The 17780-nt window shown below is 36.2% G+C and overlaps 1 protein-coding gene across 1 annotated transcript in view; it reads left to right on the forward strand.

Moving 5' to 3' along the window:
• The window catches only part of LOC137437679 (progesterone receptor), a 378860-nt gene that overhangs the window by 205781 nt on the left and 155299 nt on the right, over positions 1 to 17780 (forward strand). Inside the window, exon 2 of the mRNA XM_068132179.2 lies at positions 3197 to 3339. Within this exon, the coding sequence (XP_067988280.2) occupies positions 3197 to 3339 (143 nt within the window). The remainder of the gene's footprint in view (positions 1 to 3196; positions 3340 to 17780) is intronic.

Consider the following 17780-nt stretch of genomic DNA (forward strand, 5'->3'; position numbering starts at 1 on the left):
TCCAGGGGAGGGGGCGTGGCTGTTATTTACAGAGACAACTTCTCTCCCTTTGTCTCCTTCACCACGACTTTTTCGTTCGACCATTCATCCTACGAGCTAGCCCATGTCACCTTCACTCTGTCAGAAAACACTCTCCATTTCTTCTGCCTCTACCGACCTCCACCTAACCAGAAAAACAAGCTTACTGACTATGTTCGTGACCCAGATTCCTAAGCTGCTCGACCACTGCAATACTCTTCCTGGTTTCGTCTTGATTCTTGGAGATTTCAACGTCCACTATGACCAACCACAACATCCTCTCACTTCAAAGATCATTGACCTCCTTTCTACTTTTAGTCTGTCTCAGTCTGTCTCCCAACCTACACACGTTAAAGGACACATCCTGGATTGGTTAGTGCACAGATGCGATGATCAGTTTGTGCAGTCCACGTCAGTGACCTGTGCTATCACCTCGGACCACATCTGTGTCACCAGCCACCTGAGTATTGCTGTTCCTCGTCTTCAGCCCACCTTCATCACTGCCCACAACATTCGTGCCATCGACCGTTCCGCCTTTAAAGAGGACCTTCACACCCGTCTCTCTGGCCGTTCCTATGTCACTGCAGAAGACCTCGACTGATGTCTCCGCACAGCGTTGGACTGTCATGTTCCAGCGACACGGCGCGCCGTTCTCAGACGCAGGAGTACTCCGTGGTTCAGCGCAGTCAGCGACGAAGTCAGGGCTGCCAAAAAGAAACGACGACGTGCCGAGAGACAGTGGCTGAAGACTGGCCTCACAGTCCATAAACAGTTGTATAACATAGCTAAAAGACTCGTCATAAAAATCATTCTGAAAGCAAAAACGTCATATATTTCTGATCGGATTACGAGGAGCTCCTCCTGTAAGCAACTGTTCAGCATTACCAACCGCCTGTTTGCCACCAAAAATAAATCCGTTCTTCCCACTGTATTTCCTCAAAACAAACTACCCCAACGCTTCCTGCATTTCTTTCACAATAAAATTCAGTCAATAAGAAACAATCTTGACAAGCAGTCACTCCTTTCCTTCGATGATGCTGAACACTGCTTTCACGGGCGACCTCTTAGTTCGTTTACTCCTGTTACTGAGGAAATTGTCAAATGTACAATCCTCAAGTCAAACACAAAAACATGTGATCTTGACCCCCTTCCCACCGATTTGTTTATTGAGTGTTTGGACACCCTCCTCCCATTTATTACTGCAGTTATCAATGATTCTCTGACTACGGGTTCATTTCCGCTTATCTTTAAACAAGCTCTTGTTAAACCACTTCTTAAAAAGCCCACCCTTGACCTTAACGACATGAAAAATTACCGTCCTATCTCCAACCTGTCTTTCCTGTCAAAGATCACAGAAAGAATTGTGCTATCACAGATGAATGACCTTCTAGTTTCAAATAATCTTTTCAATTCTTGCCAGTCAGCATATAGACCAGGCCATAGCACCGAGACCGCTCTCCTAAGAATAACCAATGATCTTCTGACCTCTCTTGACTGTGGTAACGTTTCCGTTCTTGCTCTTTTGGACTTGTCTGCCGCCTTTGACACGATTGACCATAGTGTCTTCATTCGTCGTCTTGAAATCACATTTGGTATAACTGGTATCCCTCTTTCTTGGCTGATGTCCTATCTTACTGATAGAGTGCAAACAGTTGTTGTCAATGGCCAGAAATCAGCCCCTTCTCCGCTTTCCTTTGGCGTTCCCCAGGGCTCAGTCCTGGGACCTATCCTCTTTCTTTTGTACACTCAGCCTCTATTTGATCTTGTTGCCAGACATTCAGTTGATCACCACGCCTCTGCGGACGACAATCAGCTGTACAAAGGAAGCACGATTCAACAAATCGTGCCCACTGTTGAAGTGTTAGAAGGCTGTATTGCCGACGTGAAGGCGTGGATGACCCAAAACAAACTTCAGCTGAACGATGCTAAAACAGTCTATGATTGTAAGATCGCAAAGATGTCCTCTACAATGTTCACTTCCTACCACTATTCATGTTGGTGAAACCGATGTAAACTTTGTTTCGTCGGCCAAGAACCTTGGTGTGGTTTTTGACTGTAACATGACATTTTCCAAGCAAGTACTTCAAACTTGCAAATCAGCATACTTTCAGCTGCGAAAGATCGCATCCATTCGCCACTTTCTTACCCCTCAAGCTGCTCTAACTCTGGTCTGTGCCCTTGTCCTCTCAAGGCTAGACTATTGTAATTCTTTGTATGCTGGCTGTCCTCAGTTTCTCTTGGATAAGTTACAAAAGGTTCAAAACTCTGCCGCTCGTCTTGTCTGTAAGGCGAAGAAGTCTGACCATGTTACTCCGCTTCATGAATCTTTACACTGGCTGCCTGTCTCTGCTCGTGTGCAATCCAAAATTTGCACTACGTTATAAATCATTGTGTGGAGCGGGACCTCACTATCTCTCCGATTTGCTCACTCTCTATGAACCTCGGTGACGGCTTCGTTCAAGCGACGACTCTATGACCTTAGAGCCGCCGCGCACCAGCACCAAGTCGTTTGGCGAGAAATCCTTTTCCTTTGCTGCACCTCTGCTCTGGAATGACTTGCCTTCCTCTGTTCGACATGTTGACTCTCTTCCTGCCTTTAAAACCTCCCTCAAAACCGATCTGTTTCACAAGTCTTTCAAAGTCTAAGTCCTGTTTTCCCTTTGGTTTGAGGTGGGACAGAGATCGAGAGTATGTCTGTGTACATGTGCGGGGGAGGGAGGGGAGGAGGAGGGGGAGTAACCTCTGTGGGTTTTGAATGGGGAGGGAGAGGAATAGGGCAAGAGTGAAGGTGTGTCTGTGTGTTTGTGTATGTTTGTGTGTGTGTGTGTGCGGTGTGTGTGCGTTCGCATGATAATGTAAAGCGCCATGAGGGTAGTTTACTCTGCTTGTTGGGGCTATATAAGACTCCTTTATTATTATTATTGTTATTATTATTATTATTATAACAACGAATATGCCTCATGTCCCTGTCATAACAACGAATATGGCTCATGGCCCTGTTATAACAACGAATATGCCTTGTGGCCCTCACTTGCATACATATATACTCGTGTATGTGTGTATATGTGTGTATGTGTGTATGGCGTATGGCCCTGTATGTATGTATATATATCAGACAAAGTTTAAATTGTCATCTTAAGGCATTGATCGGCTTGGTTGTGTTGTTGCATGCCGGCAGGATGGAAGCGACCTGTGCTCCGAATGCTGGATATTCCGGTCTGCAAAAGCTGTGCCTCATATGCGGCGACGAAGCCTCCGGTTGCCACTATGGCGTCATCACGTGTGGCAGCTGCAAGGTGTTCTTCAAAAGGGCTTCCGAAGGTGGGGTCGTTAATCGAAAGCGCGAGTCATACAAATGCGATCCAGTGGCGAAGCATTTTTCAGCACGTCACAAAAACGTGACGAAATAGATAATGGGATAGCATTACCCTTGATGAAAATGGCCTCCCTTTATTGATTGCAATGTTGGAGGGTCTCGTCGGATTATAGACATTCTAGTCCAGATTGGTACACTTCTGGAAGTGAAGAAACATACTTGTCATCAAAACGCATCAACCTGACATAACAAGCGTTTCACTGGAGCTTGTGTGGTGTTCAATAACAATTTTCGAGCAAGCCATGAATGTATGGGTTTCCACAACCGGCCTTCAATGGAGGTTAGTCTGTGTGGTTGCTTTGTTTTGGGCTCACGTGATCTGAGCACTTCGCTCATGATCTTGAGACCCCAAGTTCAAATTCCTTATCTCTTGGCCTGATGTTTCCATTTCACCCGAATGACCTTGCAATACATTTCAATGTATACTGTTTTCCCTTTATGTCTTTGTTCTACTTGCCATACATGTACAAGCTCCTACACATGCGTCAAACACTCAAAAACACTTTCAATATAAGGACCTAAAGAAAAACTCTCAAAACAGTATCCTTTCTCTAAGATAGGCAGCCCTATTTCAAAGCTCCTTCAGGACATTTTGTCATTCAATGCCTCCATCCTCCCCTGATTTGGCAAATAAGCATTCAAGAGAATGTCATTTCATCGTGTGAAGATACTGAATAGTTTGTGTTCTCACTGTGAGTCATAACTGGGTGCTTGAGAACACGAACCCTGCAGTTTCCATGGAGGGAACGACATTGAGTATGGGTGATGTCACATTGAGCATGATTGATATCAAATTGCTGCTCAGCAACAAGGAATTGGTTTGTGTTTCTGGTGTGCAATTTATTAAGCGCCATTATTGATGTCAATGTAATTTACAGATTCACTCTGCACTGCGGCGATGAAACATGGAATAATTATGCCATTTTTGCCTTAACACTTTATTTGCCGTTTGGCCTTGTAACAAGGAATATTCATTTCGGCCTCGAACACTGAATATGCCTTTTGGCCCTGTTATAAAAATGGGTATGCCTTATGGGCCTGTTATAACAATGAATATGCCTTATGGCCCTGTTATAACAATGAATATGCCTTGTGGCCCTATTATAACAATGAATATGCCTTATGGGCCTGTTATAACAACAAATATGCCTTGTGGCCCTGTTATAACAATGAATATGCCTTATGGCCCTGTTATAACAATGAATATGTCTTATGGCCCTGTTATAACAATGAATATGCCTTGTGGCCCTGTTATAACAATGAATATGCCCTGTTATAACAATGAATATCCCTTATGGGCCTGTTATAACAATGAATATGCCTCATGGGCCTGTTATAACAATGAATATGCCTTATGGGTCTGTTATAACAATGAATATGCCTTATGGGCCTGTTATAACAACAAATATGCCTTCTGGCCCTGTTATAACAATGAATATGCCTTGTGGCCCTGTAACAATGAATATGCCTTATGGGCCTGTTATCGCAATGAATATGCCTTATGGGCGGGCCTGTTATAACTATGAATATGCCTTATGGGCCTGTTATAACAATCAATATGCCTTATGGGCCTGTTATAACAACAAATATGCCTTGTAGCCCTGTTATAACAATGAATATGCCTTGTGGCCCTGTTACAACAATGAATATGCCTTATGGCCCTGTTATAACAATGAATATGCCTTGTGGCCCTGTTATAACAATGAATATGCCTTATGGCCCTGTTATAACAATGAATATGCCTTATGCACCTGTTATAACAATGAATATGCCTTATGGGCCTGTAATAACAACAAATATGCCTTGTGGCCCTGTTATAACAATGAATATACGTTGTGGCCCTGTTGTAACAACAAATATGCCTAAAAGCCCTGTTATAACAACAAATATGCCTAAAAGCCCTGTTATAACAATGTGTATGCCTTATGGCTCTGTTATAACAATGAATATGCCTTATGGCCCTGAGTAGGTGATAAATGTTGCTTCTGGGACACCTCCGTTTAACATGGGAAATCCCTATCTAATGTCATTTACCCCCCTGTTTTAAAAAAAATCATAAACACCTCTATTTCTCCCTCTATGAACCTATAATCCTTCTCGCCTTATGAACCTATAATCCTTCTCGCCTTATGAACCTATAATCCTTCTCACCTTATGAACCTATAATCCTTCTAGCCTTATGAACCTATGATTTTCTTCCTTTATGAATCTATAATCCTTCTAGCCTTATGAACCTATGATCCTTCTCACTTACATGTAATTTTTACCCTATTCCCCCCACTACCCCCTTAATGTAGTTCCTTAGACCACTCTAGTAATGAGCCTATAAATATATTATCTCTTTCTAACTTTTTTAAGAGTTCCATTCTCCTATATAACTCATCCCCATCAAGTATATTTATAAAGTATACAGGTTCCTTAACCTTTTGTTGTGAAAGTATAAAGTGGTATGTTTCACGGAGGGTTCTTGTTTGACCTCCTCCTCTCCCACATACCATTTTAAAATTATAATATTTATTATCCGATTGATAACCATTAAAGTTCTCACTCCACTCTAATATATTTTTCTTCCCACCCTCCATTACCCCACTTAACAAATGAATACGTTTATCCGTCTTGAGAACCTTCTGACCAGTGATTCTCTCAACCTCTTGAATCTGATATTTTTCACATTCGTTATGTTTTCCATTTATATACCAAGGTTGATTACACCTCCACTCTTTAGTCTGGTTGATACTTGGTTCTATCATTTATATAATAGTAAAAAAGGTGGCGGTAGCCCGTTAAAATCCCTAACCCCCCTTTTTAACTTATCACTTATATATATATCTTATCACTTATATATCTTATCACATATATCTTATCACTTATATCTTATCACTTATATCTTATCACTTATATCTTATCACTTATATATCTTATCATTTATATACTTATATAACCATAAGGGAGACTTTCAATTCCATTTTCTAAAATAAACCTCTTATCATCAAAAGCCCCCAATGCTTTCTTATGTGTGGGCGGGGTCTGTGTGGGTGTGGTCTGTGTGGGTGTGGTCTGTGTGGGTGTGGTCTGTGTGGGTGGGGTCTGTGTGGGTGGGGTTTGTGGGTGGGGTCTGTGTGGGTGTGGCTTATGATTTTTATTTATTTATTTAATTTTTTTTATTACTACTAATTAAATTAGCTAATCTGGGTGGATGAAAGTATGGATGGTTGTTGTTTAATGAATTATCAGTTTTGTTTTTTGTAATTCTTGTGAGTAAAATGAACCCAAGATTTCTTCCCAATTCATATCATATAATTTGTAAGTCCAAGGCATAGTATCCATTACATCAACGATTTTGAATAATTCATTAGTCCATCTCTTTGTATAACCTTTCTCAAAATGACTTTTCCATCTGTATATTCTTACAATATCACCAACTTTGAACTTGGGCTTTCTCAAATTAATCTCCTTTTCATATTCTAATTTTGTAAATGTTTCTGATGGTTTTGATTTTGTTGATGAATGAACTGTATTATTGTAATTATCTACAACTAGGGCATGCCCGTACTATATATATATCTAAAATTATATCCCCCCCCCCCTATTTACATGAAATGGTTTGGTCCAAAGCGAACGGCTTGCGAGTGGTGACAATCCCCCCCCTCTATTTACATGCAATGGTTCGGTCCAAAGCGAACGGCTTCCGGAGTTTGGTAAAGAAATCGCCATCGCGTACACAAACGCGCAGGAAAGCGAATGAATCGCAAATTCGTTTTTATTAGTTGTAAAACATAATGCCCAATTATTCAATTAGCGCCAACGTATTTTGGCTTTTTGCAATTTAATCGCAAGGAAAAGTAGAAAGAGAAGAGGGAAAAAAAGAAAAGCCTTGCCTTGCTGCAAACAGCTGCTGCAAACAACAACAACATGGAAGGCTGCACTGTCCGGAAGTTGGCATATCGCAGTTACGATTATTTTAGTGTTAATGGCCAATTATTCAATTAGCGCCAACGTATTTTGGCTGTTTGCAATTTAATCGCAAGGAAAAGTAGAAAGAGAAGAGGGAAAAAAAGAAAAGCCTTGCATTAACGCATTAACGCTTGCATTGCATTAACGGTTCGGCACACGTGATAGCTCGCTGCTCTCTGATTGGTTGAAGCGTTTTTTGGACATAGCTCGGTAGGTACTTGTCCGATTAATTTCAAACCTTGAAAAGGCACATCCTCGGGTCCCCAGCAATATACCTGGCAAGTTTCAAGTATATCGGACCCGTGGTTGTCGAGAAACAGCGGTCACAGACAAACACACAGACACACAGACACACAGACACACAGACACACAGACACACAGACACACAGACACACAGAGATTGCTGGAATTATAGATAGATATCCTGAATAAAATACACCCATTTTTGGGAACCGAGTTGTGTGAATTTTTTATATAATTTCTCTTTTAAAGTACGATTAAAACGCTCAATAACAACTGCTTTTCCTTCATTAAAGGTGCTGTATAATTTAATACCCTCCCCCTTAAGAAATTTCATAAATATTTTGTTATAGAACTCTGTTCCCTCATCGGTCCACAGTTTCTTTGGTTTTCTTTTACTTTTATTAAATATCTGTTGGAAGGCTAACTTCAGAGTATAACCTCTCTTGTTTTTCAAAGGAACAACCCAAGCAAATCTACTCCTCAAATCAATAACGGTTAAAGCATACTTGTATCCCTTATCATTTTTTAGTTCGATTAAATCAGCGGACCATATGTGGTCGGTGTATTTAGAATAAACTTTCCTTCTTTTAAACTTTGTGATTATAGGTTTATGTAATTCATCAGCCAAAAGCTCCTCAGTCTTGATGACATCATGAGAGCCTAATAGTTTTTTGAGGGTGAATAACCAAGGCCAAGTTTCAATTTAGCATTTATCAAATTTCTCACAATAAACCTATCAACTTTCTCTCTCAACGTTGGATTTTGTATCAAAGACAAATTATACAACATTTCTCTGTCGGCTTTATGTTTTTCAGTCAATGTAGTGGTTTTCCCATAAGCAATATCATGCTTCATACACACTTCATCAACCCTATTTGTAGGTTTAGACCAAGGTTTAGGATTGTCAGCCTCATCTAATCTTTTATCCAAGTTTGTTCCTGGGCCACAGAAAGAATACCCTGGAAGGTGTAATTCCCCTGGAATTCCAGTTGTTGTAAATTTGCTACCTGACAAAAACTTTTGTATGTCTCCTCCACTTTTAGGAGAGATGAATTGACACTTTTTAGAGCCACACACTTGACATATTCCTTTTTGATAAACTCTATTATTTTTAGCTTTAACATAAGAGATATTTTTAGATTTAGTTTTCTTTTTACATTTGAGACAATAACTCATATTTATTTATGAGAAAAAGTTCTACATAGTGCCAAAACCTTTTTGGTTTTCAACATATACATTTCTATCTTGATTTTTAAAACATAAAGAATCCTTAGAAATGGCTTCACTCTCTCCTCCATTTATTTACAAATAAAACTAACTAAAGTCAATAACACCAACATCATCAACTATATGTTGTATATCTGCGCTCTGAATTCATTATAGCAAATTTAAAAACCAATAAGTTCGGAAGAGTCATTAATTCTTTATTTTCCTCTTCAGTGCGTTGAGATTTATTTATTTGTCGTAATACCTTCAATCTTTCATTAATCTCAGGAATGGTCATATTTTTATATTTTTCCCCCCTCTCTCTTTCCTCCCTCTCCTCCTCCTCCTTTTTCTCCCTTTCCTCCCTCTCCTCCTTCTCCTTTTTCTCCCTTTCATCCTTCTCCTCCTTCTCCTTTTCCTCCCTCTCCTCCTTCTCCCTTTCCCCCTTCTCCTCCTTCTCTCTTTCCTCCTTCTCTTCTTCAACTCCTTCCTCCTTCTCTTCTTCAACTCCTTCCTCATCCCTTGCTACCCTTGAGTTTGAACCCCAAAGAATATTATACATATACTCATCTGGATTTTGAGATATTCTTGTATCTATAATTATTTTTCTCATAATAGGATACCAATAAGATTTGTTGACGATTTCTAAAAGAGTTTTATATTTCATAACTTTGAGAAGTTCATTTTTATTTAATATTTTAAACAAGTCTCTATTTGTGGGTTTAACAATATCAGTATAAGGCCAGTTTTTAATGACAAAATTCCCATGTATATGCTCCAAATCATAAGGTATGTAATACCGAGCACCCTTTTCTTGTAGGTATCCTTGAATACAAAAATTATAATTCTCTTGTAGTCTTCTTCCTGCCATTTATGTATCAGAAATATATGTGAGATTAATATTATGACAGGTAATACCACCCCATCTTCCCACTACCAAATCGGTTTGTATTCCTCGGCTTTCTATCCTTATCTCATTACCTTCCTTCTTTGTCATGCGAACCATCGCTATACTATCATATATTTTTCTTTTCTTAAAATCACGTATTTGTTGTTTGCTAATTGTACTTCCACATAAATCCTTATCTTCACCAAGTGGATAATATTCTTCTTTACGAGACTGATTTAAATCATGTAGGTCTTCTATGTTTATTGAAAAAGACCAATTATACCCTAAATCAGGCATATCATACCCCCATTTATTAATTCGCATATTAACTAAATGTCCTTCTTTATAAAATTCAATTGTAAGCAGGTAGTTAAATTCAATGAGGAAAGGTGTATGGTCAGTATAACCAGGTGTTGTGGTTGTAAATTTTACTTGTTTAACAAAACGTGCTGTTTTCTTTAAAAATATATATTGTGATAAATCACTTAATCTAATTAAGTCATTCGCATCTGTAGGGTTTGGATAATTGATTAATTTATAAGTATTCTTCATATTAATATTTTTACTTACACTATATTTTTGTCGTTCAGCCTGTGCCTTTGTATAATAATTTGATAAATCAATATCCTGAGAGGATTTTCCAAAGATAGAACCATCTTTTCCAACATAAGTCATTTATATTAGATTAAAAATGATATCATAAAAATTTTCATTATTGTTGAGTTTAAATAATACATATAAACATAATTGACCACAACATTTAGAATTAATTTCTTGAACTTGAAATGTTTGATAAACACCATTCTGTAAGAATTGTATTACTTCAACAGGTGGTGGCATACCATAACTATCAAAATAATATTTATCCTGACTATTATGAATACAAACCCAATGAGAACCATTCTGTGTGTCTAAATTCATAATAATATTCATTGTATTCTTGGACAACTTTTTTAATTCATCTCTCATACAAATAACCACATTATCAATTTTTAGTGTTTTACAATACTTAGCTAGTTCTATATTTGACGTTGTATTCTTTCCAAATTGTTTAAACCATTTATCCATTTATTTATGAGAAAGATACAATCCATTACCCCGTTTAGTTAGTTTAACACCCGCTTGAGCGATAGAGGAAAGCATATCTCCAACTAACAATCTAGCTTTATCAGGTAGACTTTCAAGTTTTTGAGCAAAATCTACAATTACACCACTTCCACTAATTTGTTTCTCCAACTCCTTGTTATGTCTTTCCAATTCTTTTTGAGCTTTTAGTTGTGCCTTCCTTTCGTTAGCAGTTTTTATCGCTGCTGAAATACCACCAGTCAATGCTCCCGCCGCACTTAAACCAGCAAATAAAGGAATTAGAAATGGGAGAAATCCTCCTCTTGACTCGTCTATTGAATATTTCTTTAACATAGGTTTTGTCATTTTAATTTTAAGTGATCCAGCATCATTTAGTGTTTTCACCTGCTCTCTTGTGAGTAAAACATCAATTTTTACAGCTCCTTTTCTTTGAAATGTATTAACATTAATAATACAAGGCTTTTGATTTTGAATACAAGATGTTAATTTATCAAGATTGATTTGATTAACATATACCCCTACCATTTATTTATGAGAAAAAACCTATGTGATATTAATCATAACACCATTATCTGTATTAATCTGTAATTCTGTTTCCTCCAAAAGCAAACAATAAGCATCAACTTCTTCATTCTCTCCTCTTTCAATGTATAGATAAGTATCCACTCTATTAGACTTTATAGTTTCCTTTTGAGAACTCAGGTCAATTGCGTAGATTGTATAAAGTTTTTGAAACGCAACCATATCCAAAATAGGTTCATTATTACCGTTGCTTTCACACACCTTTTGGTAAGACTTGTAGGCTTCCGCATAATCATTTTTTTCCCAATCAATTTCCAATCTATCTCGCGGATAAAATGTTCCATCAAGAGAAACCCGAAGTTGTTTCACCTTAGCATTATCACTCAGCGCATTATTCTTATCAGTACCCTCCTCTCCATCTGGTTTCTTAAAAATGAGCCATAGGTATCGTGGCTTTCCTTCAAGAACACCCAAATTCCAAGTGTAGGTAGTGTGTTCCAGTTTAACGTGTTGACATCTTCTTTTAAGGTATGATACATTTAGCGGTTTCTTTGAGTTAAGTCTTCTATTTAACATCTCTTCCGTTTTAAGATTAGGAGTATATTCACTAATATACCAACACAAATCATTAATAACAAATTTATTATTGTCGCCAAAAGCATTTTCAGCCCCAAAATGCAACCTATTTACATTATCATTCCTTTGTAGTTGAAATCTAATTTTAAGACCATACAAAACTTTATCATAATCACAAAATCCAAATATACCTTTCAGAGGTACTGCTACCGTAAAACTATTCTCTGCTTTTGTATCATCATTATACATTGACTTCCTTTGACTATAACCAGGGTCAGCATTTGTTCCCGTTGACATATCAGGAATAAAACCTTCAACAGCTCCCTTACCCATTCTATCACTAAACGAATATAGTGTAAATTTCATCATTTCAGATATAGCAGAGACATAATCAACCGCTTCAACCTCTTGTGTTCCAATATACAGGCGGACACTATCAAACATTTTCCAGAAGAAATCATTTACGAGTGTAGCATTAGTATTATTCGCAGCCTTAGTGAATTTAAATTTACACAGCAAGAAACTATCAGCTATATTCAAGTAAGTTTGTTGATTATTTATTTCAAAACTTTTTGTTCCGTTTGAATTCCAGTCTGTTCCTGTTATAGCATTTACCTTAAAATAGTCTTCCTTTTTAGTAGAGTTTGAAATGATAATCGTATCATCCAAATCATAGATACTATCAATCGCTTCCATACTTGTATTTATATAGCATTAAAATCGTTGAAACCCTGACCCAAGTATTTTAATGATTTTTTTGTCGTTCTTGTGAAGATAGTTGAGTTTTACCTTTTTTAATTTCTTTGATTGCTTGTAATTTATGAGACTCCTTTTGAGCATCTTTTATACTCTTTATAGCACCCGCAACTGAGCCCACGGCTGAAGCAGTTGAACCAATTAGGTCTTTATGTTTAAGGATGGTTGAACCAATACCCATTAGAGTATCAATTATCCCATCTCCTTTATTTCTAAATTGATGTCCCACACCCCGTTGTCTCTTTGGTTTATAGTATCCTCTCCCAAGAAACATACCTTCACCCTTATAGTATGGTGAAAGGAACATCCCATCCCCTGTAATTATTTTATATTTTCCCAACTCGTGTTTTCTCACAATAACCATTATTTATTTATTGAAAAACTTCACGTAGGTGAATTCTGATGGATATAATTTCATCATTAAAGGATATCATACGATTATCTTGGTCGGTTATCCTAAAATTTACTCTGTATATGGTTTTTCCTGACACAGGTAAATAGACAAGATTTTTTGGTTCCATATTAAATTTATAACCAATCGGGGTTGAGTATGCGCTGAATGAAAATATTGTATTTGTTCTTATTCCATCGTTATAAGCACCATCAATCAAATCACAATGAATTAATACTGAATTTATACCGGAGGATATTTGAATGACATTATCACTGTAAGACGTCCCGTTAGTTTCAATCTTTTTAGAAGAGAACCCCAATAGCTCTCTGAACGAATTTTCAATCGTGAAATCAACTTTATAATTATTTTTAAGTTTAATAGTTGATTTTGAAGTGTGTTTTTGAATATCTATTACAATATTTTTTGGTTCATCACCTTTTTCTTTCATAAGGCGAGAGACTTCTGAAGATATTTGAGAAATCTCGTAAGCACCGGGTGAAACGGTTATAGTTTTATATCCACTTCCTGGATTATAACTAAACTTGTTGTTTTTCTCTGTGATATTAAAAAGGGTATTGTAAGTCTCCATTGACAACAAAGAAGCCTCATATTCTTTTTTGGGGTCAAGTTGTAGTGGGTAAGGGAATGAAGCTTTGTAATCACTCGTTGTGAAATTAAAACTAAGAATTGTGCTTCTCATCTTATTTAATATCTAATAAAATATCTTTGTATTGACATTTATTAATTATTTTCATATTCATCAACTGATCTAAAATGGCGGATGCTTCATTAAAACAATTGTTGTTAGGTAGTAAGAAGGCTGGAAACAACAATTGTTTTAATGAAGCATCCGCCATTTTAGATCAGTTGATGAATATGAAAATAATTAATAAATGTCAATACAAAGATATTTTATTAGATATTAAATAAGATGAGAAGCACAATTCTTAGTTTTAATTTCACAACGAGTGATTACACAGCTTCATTCCCTTACCCACTACAACTTGACCCCAAAAAAGAATATGAGGCTTCTTTGTTGTCAATGGAGACTTACAATACCCTTTTTAATATCACAGAGAAAAACAACAAGTTTAGTTATAATCCAGGAAGTGGATATAAAACTATAACCGTTTCACCCGGTGCTTACGAGATTTCTCAAATATCTTCAGAAGTCTCTCGCCTTATGAAAGAAAAAGGTGATGAACCAAAAAATATTGTAATAGATATTCAAAAACACACTTCAAAATCAACTATTAAACTTAAAAATAATTATAAAGTTGATTTCACGATTGAAAATTCGTTCAGAGAGCTATTGGGGTTCTCTTCTAAAAAGATTGAAACTAACGGGACGTCTTACAGTGATAATGTCATTCAAATATCCTCCGGTATAAATTCAGTATTAATTCATTGTGATTTGATTGATGGTGCTTATAACGATGGAATAAGAACAAATACAATATTTTCATTCAGCGCATACTCAACCCCGATTGGTTATAAATTTAATATGGAACCAAAAAATCTTGTCTATTTACCTGTGTCAGGAAAAACCATATACAGAGTAAATTTTAGGATAACCGACCAAGATAATCGTATGATATCCTTTAATGATGAAATTATATCCATCAGAATTCACCTACGTGAAGTTTTTCAATAAATAAATAATGGTTATTGTGAGAAAACACGAGTTGGGAAAATATAAAATAATTACAGGGGATGGGATGTTCCTTTCACCATACTATAAGGGTGAAGGTATGTTTCTTGGGAGAGGATACTATAAACCAAAGAGACAACGGGGTGTGGGACATCAATTTAGAAATAAAGGAGATGGGATAATTGATACTCTAATGGGTATTGGTTCAACCATCCTTAAACATAAAGACCTAATTGGTTCAACTGCTTCAGCCGTGGGCTCAGTTGCGGGTGCTATAAAGAGTATAAAAGATGCTCAAAAGGAGTCTCATAAATTACAAGCAATCAAAGAAATTAAAAAAGGTAAAACTCAACTATCTTCACAAGAACGACAAAAAATCATTAAAATACTTGGGTCAGGGTTTCAACGATTTTAATGCTATATAAATACAAGTATGGAAGCGATTGATAGTATCTATGATTTGGATGATACGATTATCATTTCAAACTCTACTAAAAAGGAAGACTATTTTAAGGTAAATGCTATAACAGGAACAGACTGGAATTCAAACGGAACAAAAAGTTTTGAAATAAATAATCAACAAACTTACTTGAATATAGCTGATAGTTTCTTGCTGTGTAAATTTAAATTCACTAAGGCTGCGAATAATACTAATGCTACACTCGTAAATGATTTCTTCTGGAAAATGTTTGATAGTGTCCGCCTGTATATTGGAACACAAGAGGTTGAAGCGGTTGATTATGTCTCTGCTATATCTGAAATGATGAAATTTACACTATATTCGTTTAGTGATAGAATGGGTAAGGGAGCTGTTGAAGGTTTTATTCCTGATATGTCAACGGGAACAAATGCTGACCCTGGTTATAGTCAAAGGAAGTCAATGTATAATGATGATACAAAAGCAGAGAATAGTTTTACGGTAGCAGTACCTCTGAAAGGTATATTTGGATTTTGTGATTATGATAAAGTTTTGTATGGTCTTAAAATTAGATTTCAATTACAAAGGAATGATAATGTAAATAGGTTGCTTTTTGGGGCTGAAAATGCTTTTGGCGACAATAATAAATTTGTTATTAATGATTTGTGTTGGTATATTAGTGAATATACTCCTAATCTTAAAACGGAAGAGATGTTAAATAGAAGACTTAACTCAAAGAAACCGCTAAATGTATCATACCTTAAAAGAAGATGTCAACACGTTAAACTGGAACACACTACCTACACTTGGAATTTGGGTGTTCTTGAAGGAAAGCCACGATACCTATGGCTCATTTTTAAGAAACCAGATGGAGAGGAGGGTACTGATAAGAATAATGCGCTGAGTGATAATGCTAAGGTGAAACAACTTCGGGTTTCTCTTGATGGAACATTTTATCCGCGAGATAGATTGGAAATTGATTGGGAAAAAAATGATTATGCGGAAGCCTACAAGTCTTACCAAAAGGTGTGTGAAAGCAACGGTAATAATGAACCTATTTTGGATATGGTTGCGTTTCAAAAACTTTATACAATCTACGCAATTGACCTGAGTTCTCAAAAGGAAACTATAAAGTCTAATAGAGTGGATACTTATCTATACATTGAAAGAGGAGAGAATGAAGAAGTTGATGCTTATTGTTTGCTTTTGGAGGAAACAGAATTACAGATTAATACAGATAATGGTGTTATGATTAATATCACATAGGTTTTTTCTCATAAATAAATGGTAGGGGTATATGTTAATCAAATCAATCTTGATAAATTAACATCTTGTATTCAAAATCAAAAGCCTTGTATTATTAATGTTAATACATTTCAAAGAAAAGGAGCTGTAAGAATTGATGTTTTACTCACAAGAGAGCAGGTGAAAACACTAAATGATGCTGGATCACTTAAAATTAAAATGACAAAACCTATGTTAAAGAAATATTCAATAGACGAGTCAAGAGGAGGATTTCTCCCATTTCTAATTCCTTTATTTGCTGGTTTAAGTGCGGCGGGAGCATTGACTGGTGGTATTTCAGCAGCGATAAAAACTGCTAACGAAAGGAAGGCACAACTAAAAGCTCAAAAAGAATTGGAAAGACATAACAAGGAGTTGGAGAAACAAATTAGTGGAAGTGGTGTAATTGTAGATTTTGCTCAAAAACTTGAAAGTCTACCTGATAAAGCTAGATTGTTAGTTGGAGATATGCTTTCCTCTATCGCTCAAGCGGGTGTTAAACTAACTAAACGGGGTAATGGATTGTATCTTTCTCATAAATAAATGGATAAATGGTTTAAACAATTTGGAAAGAATACAACGTCAAATATAGAACTAGCTAAGTATTGTAAAACACTAAAAATTGATAATGTGGTTATTTGTATGAGAGATGAATTAAAAAAGTTGTCCAAGAATACAATGAATATTATTATGAATTTAGACACACAGAATGGTTCTCATTGGGTTTGTATTCATAATAGTCAGGATAAATATTATTTTGATAGTTATGGTATGCCACCACCTGTTGAAGTAATACAATTCTTACAGAATGGTGTTTATCAAACATTTCAAGTTCAAGAAATTAATTCTAAATGTTGTGGTCAATTATGTTTATATGTATTATTTAAACTCAACAATAATGAAAATTTTTATGATATCATTTTTAATCTAATATAAATGACTTATGTTGGAAAAGATGGTTCTATCTTTGGAAAATCCTCTCAGGATATTGATTTATCAAATTATTATACAAAGGCACAGGCTGAACGACAAAAATATAGTGTAAGTAAAAATATTAATATGAAGAATACTTATAAATTAATCAATTATCCAAACCCTACAGATGCGAATGACTTAATTAGATTAAGTGATTTATCACAATATATATTTTTAAAGAAAACAGCACGTTTTGTTAAACAAGTAAAATTTACAACCACAACACCTGGTTATACTGACCATACACCTTTCCTCATTGAATTTAACTACCTGCTTACAATTGAATTTTATAAAGAAGGACATTTAGTTAATATGCGAATTAATAAATGGGGGTATGATATGCCTGATTTAGGGTATAATTGGTCTTTTTCAATAAACATAGAAGACCTACATGATTTAAATCAGTCTCGTAAAGAAGAATATTATCCACTT

Source organism: Myxine glutinosa, chromosome 12 (genome assembly GCF_964187855.1).
Source record: "Myxine glutinosa chromosome 12, kmMyxGlut1.1, whole genome shotgun sequence".
NCBI lineage: Eukaryota > Metazoa > Chordata > Myxini > Myxiniformes > Myxinidae > Myxine > Myxine glutinosa.